We start from the raw sequence: 7518 nt of genomic DNA, 5'->3' as shown, positions 1-7518 counted from the left end.
CTCTGTAGATAAAATGTCCAAATATTCGAATTTTTGCCAAAATTCATCAAATTGATCCCTTTTTGATGAAACTATTCTCCTAAATTCCTGAATTTTTCTTATACAAAAATTTATATCACTCATTTTACTTTGTAGAACGCTAAAGAGATTATCGCAGAATGGAAATATTTGAGAAAAAACAAGTAACAGAAAATTAAAATCACTTTCTCTTTGTAACATATTTAAATATTTAAATAACCGGTAGAGCACACCACTGTTTCATTATCCTAATCTTGCCTGTTGTCCATTATTTTTCGAAAAGGGGTAGTCGATATTCAAAAACGGTCTCTACCAGTCTGCCGTTGTAACTCCAACGAGTAGGAGCTACTCTTGGTAACCTTTTATAAACTTCTTGGTCCATTGTCGTCGATCGTTTCGAAGATTTGGAAAAAAAATGCTGCGAGGCCGCTTAAGGTTTGAAAAAATATTTTGCATTATCTTATTTTATTGAGAGATTGTTGCATCACCAAATTTAATCTATGTGCCATACAATGTACAAAAAGGGCTGATGGGTAAGTTTCCTTAACTTTGGCCTGTAGACCCCCTAATTGGCCTGCCATAACTGCTGCTCCATCGTAGCTTTGCCCTACTAATTTTAAACCGCAATCAAGATCTTCAATAGTTGATAAAACAATCTCATTGAGAGCCAAAGCTGTTCTTTGCATTGAGACATCAACAAAACCAAGAAATCTTTCTTTTATTTGACCTTGTTTTGTCACATAGCGGACGATTTTCGATAGTTGACTAGTATTAGATATGTCAGTAGTCTCATCCAAAATAAAAGCCACAAATGATGCTTCACTTATTTCTTTTTTAATTGTCTTTAGCATAACTTCTCCCACACTTAAAATAAGGTCATTCTGAATTAAGTTGGATGTTCCTTTAAACCTTGTCGAATTTTCAAAATGAAGTTTCAAAACTGAGTCGTATTTTGATAAAAAACTAATCATATCCACATAATTTCCTCTATTTGTTGAGCTCCCAGATTCACAATGACCCCGAAAAGATAGCTCATGTTTACCAAGAAAACAAACTACATCTATCATTCTTTTAAGCAGCTCCCGATTTTTTTTTACTTCTTCATTATGTGTCTGTACCGCTAATTTTTGTTGATTGTCTAACATATGCTCAATTCTTGTTTTTCCAAAAGTTTTTTCTCTTACGATAGCCTGTATATGCGATTTGCTACTGTGATGCCTTTTAATTAACTTGTGTAAATTGTTTAAATCAGAAAAACCATTCTTATTCCACAAGTTCTTTTCTCTTGAAAATAAAATACACGGCCAGCAGAATAACACAGATTTTTTGTCGCAACCAGTCAGCCACTCACACTTATTATAATTTTCCTTTTGAAAATGTCTTAAATAGAGTTTAGTTTGTTTTGTTAAGTTTTTCAAAACTGGAGTCGGCCTACCTTTAAAAATAATCTGACGTTTTTCTTCAAAACTGTAACTGTGGAACCCTCGATTTACTAAAATACATACAATACAGTCACACGCACCCAGAGAAACCGAAACCAATCCCGATGGACCGTCAACATTTGAATTATTGTCAAGCGCGGAAGACGACATAATCTGGAAAACCGCAGCTTACACGCTGTCCTTTGGCCTTTTCTATTTCAGCCTCTTTTTACGACACGAAAGCCGGCAAAGCACTCACAAAACACTATTATTTTATGTCCAATTTAAAAATACGAATACTAAACATTATACTAGTGACTACAAAAGTAAAAAATACCGAAAAATGTCCGTATTTTGACTATTTTGCGACCTAATTATTCAGACACGCGGGGAGCCAGCTGATTTTAATGCAAAACTACGCTAAGCCCCGTAAGCAGCGTTGCCAATGGTCCAAACTTATATTCCACGGCGAACATACCAAAATTCCACAAAATTCCACAACGACTAGCCAGGTTCGGTCTTTAGGTCTGCGACCAATCCGACATTTTTTTTATATAAACCACGTGATCTTAAAGGGATTTTACATTATATAGTGACGTGTGATATGTGATATGTCGAAAATTTCGTCGGATTGCTTGCAGATCTAAATACCGAACCTAGCTGCTGACCTCGACGGCGACGCTCTTTTTACAGAAATCTGTAAAATTATGATGAGTCTTCTAATGTTTTTTTTAGTATTAGCTAAATAAGGAAAAAAAAGAAAAAAAGGAATAATTCCGAAAATTCCACAAAATTCCACATTTATTCTATTCCACAAACGCTCCACAACATTATTACGAATTCCACAAAGATTGGCAACGCTGCCCGTAAGCTGCATAATAGTAGCGTATCCCGATTCCCCACGTTCGGTCTTCGATCGGCCGCGGTCGTGTGACTGCATAGTTGGTTGCATATTGATGCATATTGATGTATATTGATTCAACGCGCTGGGAACGCTCGGACTCTTAAGAAAATAATGGGTATTATGAAAAGCGAATAAGATAACTCGAATGAAAATAAAAAAAAATTAATAGAGAAAGGAAATATTATTTTGTGTTAATGATTACGTATAAAATAATAATATGACTAAACACGCCACTGAGTTCTTTCATTGGTTTTCAATACTTTATGGCACTGGCGTAATTCGGTTGATTATTTTACCAATAATATTAAATCATCAATCGAATTCATATATGCTATTTATTAAAGAATTCATAATACCAATTTAATATTTTTAGTATATTTTAATTTCGATTTAATAATCATATAATAAATAGTTTATAATACCGTATGATCGAAAAAATGGAAATTAACATCGATGACATTCCCCATAAAATTTTAAAATGACAGCAATCTTCATTTCATAACCATCGCCGACGACATTTTTTATCATATTGAGCAGAGGCCAACAATATTTATTTGGAGTTACATAAAAACACGATTTCGTCTTTTAGTCCGACATTTAAAGGTTTATAGGTAAATATTATTTTAACAAAAATATTAACGTGAAAAATAAATGCATTACAGATACTCCCGTGCTAAGCACAGTATAAATAAGTTTTTTTCTTGTAAATAACTTTCTTATCATGTGCATTTTATGTCCATGATGTTTGTTTAGGGCTTTTGTTAAAATCTAAATATTGGTGCCCGAATCTCTCTATGCCTATATCATCGCCGCGCTGTAGAAACGAACAATTGCATTGTGATCCGATTCAATTCTTACGACTCTTTTTTACGGCTCATCGTTCAAATTTTATGGATCTGTACTGGCCACGATTCAATTGAACGAACAGTATTGTAAGTAATGAATCAATTCTCACTACTCTTTGAACGAACGAGCCGTATAAAAGAACGATTGCATTGTAATCCGATTCAACTCTCACGACTTTTTTTTACAACTCGTTCATTTAAATTTTATGAATCCGTGCTGGTCACGATTCAATTGAACGAACCGTATTGTAAGTAATAAATCAATTCTCACTACTCTTTGAACGAACGAGCCGTATAAAAGAACGATTGCATTGTAATCCGATTCAACTCTCACGACTCTTTTTTACAACTCGTTCGTTTAAATTTTATGGATCCGTGCTGGTCACGATTCAATTGAACGAACCGTATTGTAAGTAATGAATCAATTCTCAGTACTCTTTGAACGAACGAGCCGTATAAAAGAACGATTGCATTGTAATCCGATTCAACTCTCATGACTCTTTTTTATAACTCGTTCGTTTAAATTTTATGGGTCGGTGCTGGTCACGATTCAATTGAACGAACCGTATTGTAAGTAATGAATCAATTCTCAGTACTCTTTGAACGAACGAGCCGTATAAAAGAACGATTGCATTGTAATCCGATTCAACTCTCACGACTCTTTTTTACAACTCGTTCGTTTAAATTTTATGGATCCGTGCTGGTCACGATTCAATTGAACGAACCGTATTGTAAGTAATGAATCAATTCTCACTACTCTTTGAACGAACGAGCCGTATAAAAGAACGATTGCATTGTAATCCGATTCAACTCTCACGACTCTTTTTTACAACTCGTTCGTTTAAATTTTATGGATCCGTGCTGGTCACGATTCAATTGAACGAACCGTATTGTAAGTAATGAATCAATTCTCAGTACTCTTTGAACGAACGAGCCGTATAAAAGAACGATTGCATTGTAATCCAATTCAACTCTCACGACTCTATTTTATAACTCGTTCGTTTAAATTTTATGGGTCGGTGCTGGTCACGATTCAATTGAACGAACCGTATTGTAAGTAATGAATCAATTCTCAGTACTCTTTGAACGAACGAGCCGTATAAAAGAACGATTGCATTGTAATCCGATTCAACTCTCACGACTCTTTTTTACAACTCGTTCGTTTAAATTTTATGGATCCGTGCTGGTCACGATTCACTTGAACGAACCGTATTGTAAGTAATGAATCAATTCTCAGTACTCTTTGAACGAACGAGCCGTATAAAAGAACGATTGCATTGTAATCCGATTCAACTCTCACGACTCTTTTTTACAACTCGTTCGTTTAAATTTTATGGATCCGTGCTGGTCACGATTCAATTGAACGAACCGTATTGTAAGTAATGAATCAATTCTCAGTACTCTTTGAACAAACGAGCCGTATAAAAGAACGATTGCATTGTAATCCGATTCAACTTTCACGACTCTTTTTTATAACTCGTTCGTTTAAATTTTATGGGTCGGTGCTGGTCACGATTCAATTGAACGAGCCGTATTGTAAGTAATGAATCAATTCTCAGTACTCTTTGAACGAACGAGCCGTATAAAAGAACGATTGCATTGTAATCCGATTCAACTCTCACGACTCTTTTTTACAACTCGTTCGTTTAAATTTTATGGATCCGTGCTGGTCACGATTCAATTGAACGAACCGTATTGTAAGTAATGAATCAATTCTCAGTACTCTTTGAACGAACGAGCCGTATAAAAGAACGATTGCATTGTAATCCGATTCAACTCTCACGACTCTTTTTTACAACTCGTTCGTTTAAATTTTATGGATCCGTGCTGGTCACGATTCAATTGAATGAACCGTATTGTAAGTAATGAATCAATTCTCACTACTCTTTGAACGAACGAGCCGTATAAAAGAACGATTGCATTGTAATCCGATTCAACTCTCACGACTCTTTTACAACTCGTTCGTTTAAATTTTATGGATCCGTGCTGGTCACGATTCAATTGAACGAACCGTATTGTAAGTAATGAATCAATTCTCACTACTCTTTGAACGAACGAGCTGTATAAAAGAACGATTGCATTGTACTCCGATTCAACTCTCACGAGTCTTTTTTACAACTCGTTCGTTTAAATTTTATGGATCCGTGCTGGTCACGATTCAATCGAACGAACCGTATTCTAAGCAATGAATCGAATCTCACGATTCATTTTAATACTCGTTCAAATGAACGACTCGTTCAATCTTTGCCCACCTCTACAACAGGCACCTTAAAGTTTTTATGTATTTTAAAGTTTAATATATTTTGTTCTAGTGAGCCGATTTTGATGATTTTGTAAGCAATATAACAACTTAATTATTTAACTTCTTAGTACCTTCTTAGTTCGGGGGCTGAAACTCGGAATGTAGATGTGGTTCTTCGAGCCCCCTTTCTTTCATGATATTTTGAGGACGTTTCGTGTTCTACGAAATCCCATCATCAATAGATCAAATCAAAAAATCGTCTGATTTACCGTGTTAAACTATGTGAGCGACGGTGCACAGGGTCCCACCCTGTAAAATTGGTTACAACATTTCGTTTACATCTTCATCAGTGTGGGACTAAGAATTTGATAATTCAATTCAATTAAAGCAACTGCAGCAGATACAACTAATTTTTTGGACTTGAAACCATCTCTGATTAGTAAACAGCCAACAGACAATAATAATATGATTTTTCAATAACAGGGAAATTACATAAATCATAAACACTATTTCATAGGTCTGTTGACTGGAACAAAAAGCAAAGACATGGTTTTAATGTAAAAATTTCTGTCTTCTTCAAAAGCGAATATTACCAACAAAAATAAAACTATTGAGATAAACCAAAAAGTAAACTATCGAGAAAAGATGCACCTAGATGATAAAATCACTTTCAAATTCCTTGCTTTTTTAACATATTCCACGGAGAGTTACAAACTTTCACTAAAATAACAACATTTTGTGTCCCCTCGTATAATTGACAGATGGGAACTTTCATTTTTAATTTGGAAAGTGATACTAAAAATTCAAATAAATTAGCAACACAATATATAAAACTTTAAAACACAACAAAATTTTCATTCTTCGTGCCTTTGAGTATATGTTACAGTAAAAATTGGAAATCCAGTAAATATTCTCGCGACCTAACTTGGAAGTTGTTCGCTAGGATCCCTAGACCAGGTTCTCTCTTCCGATTAAAACAACAATTAGAAAAATATACGTTTATTAAATAAAAATGCACAATGTGGATAAAAATGTAAGTAGAGCATTTTCAAAAAATGCCAAGCCTTGTTAGCGTATGCTGGAAGGAGTACTTACAGGAACATCTTCAACGGCTTCACTGTCTTCTGACTAACCATTTGACTATCAACTCACTATGAACTAACTCTCAACTATCGTACAACTCTTTGACTGAATATGAACTCATAATACGACTCGTAATGCAACTCCTTGACTAACCACGCTCTCTTCAACATACTCTTTTTATATCTTCCTATTCCTCGTGGTCATCGCTGGTTACGTCGTTCAATAGTTTCTAATCTAATTACACTAACCCGGCTGTGAACATGAGGAAATCGAACTTCGGTGACCTGCGTTTAATTATGGACCCGAGATCGTTATATTTTAATTGTTTAATTATTAATGTTATTTAAAAACATATATCTGGGTCGATTTCATGCAGGTAACCGATCTCTTAGGGCTACATCAAATTGATTTACCATTATATTTTACATGATTTTTTCCAATTTAATATAAACCCAAGTCGACAACTATTTAAGTCTTGACAATATTAACAATCACTAGGAAGTGCTATTATAGATATTTACGATACAAATGAGATAACAGCATCATTAAGATACGTGTGTGAAAGTTGTACGAGTGCGTAGCACGAGTTGTGTAACCACGCAAGTATCTTAATGGAGTTAACTCGCCTGTATCGTACAATATTTTATCTACGTCTAACTATAAAAACACACAATGAATTTTAAAAATTATTGCACTTAACTATATACCTACCTAAAAATCAATTACCTTAATACCTTTGTTCAAATAACGCCATGCATGGCAATGTCAATATGAAAGTTAATAATATTGATGTCACTAGTTTAAAAAATGAGCGATACGGAAAGTATTCCCTCTGACATTGAAGAAGAGGCATTCAGAGCCATTTCTGGATTGCTTCCAGCAAGATCGAAACAGAAGTATGAATATACATCCTCTAAGTATGAAAAACGGTGCATCGAAAAAAAAGTACACAACTATGGAAATGAAAAGGTACTCATAACATATTTTTCCAATTTATCCGCTACC

General features: G+C 34.6%; 1 protein-coding gene across 1 annotated transcript; it reads right to left on the bottom strand.

The window, feature by feature from the left end:
* Positions 1-473: 473 nt before the first annotated feature.
* Positions 474-989, bottom strand: LOC115877969 (zinc finger MYM-type protein 1-like). The gene has a single exon (XM_030894319.1). The coding sequence runs from the start codon at positions 987-989 to the stop codon at positions 474-476; it is 516 nt and encodes a 171-aa protein (XP_030750179.1).
* Between the last annotated feature and the right edge of the window lie 6529 nt (positions 990-7518).

The sequence above is a fragment of the Sitophilus oryzae genome, unplaced genomic scaffold (assembly GCF_002938485.1).
Source record: "Sitophilus oryzae breed Bouriz unplaced genomic scaffold, Soryzae_2.0 scaffold_1499_pilon_pilon, whole genome shotgun sequence".
NCBI lineage: Eukaryota > Metazoa > Arthropoda > Insecta > Coleoptera > Curculionidae > Sitophilus > Sitophilus oryzae.
The sequence above is the reverse complement of the archived record's forward strand: the minus strand, read 5'-3'. Positions and strand labels throughout refer to the sequence as shown.

What these genes read in the sequence shown, in the direction of transcription:
- LOC115877969 (XM_030894319.1), bottom strand. Translation starts at nt 989, where the DNA reads ATGATTAGTTTTTTATCAAAATACGACTCAGTTTTGAAACTTCATTTT.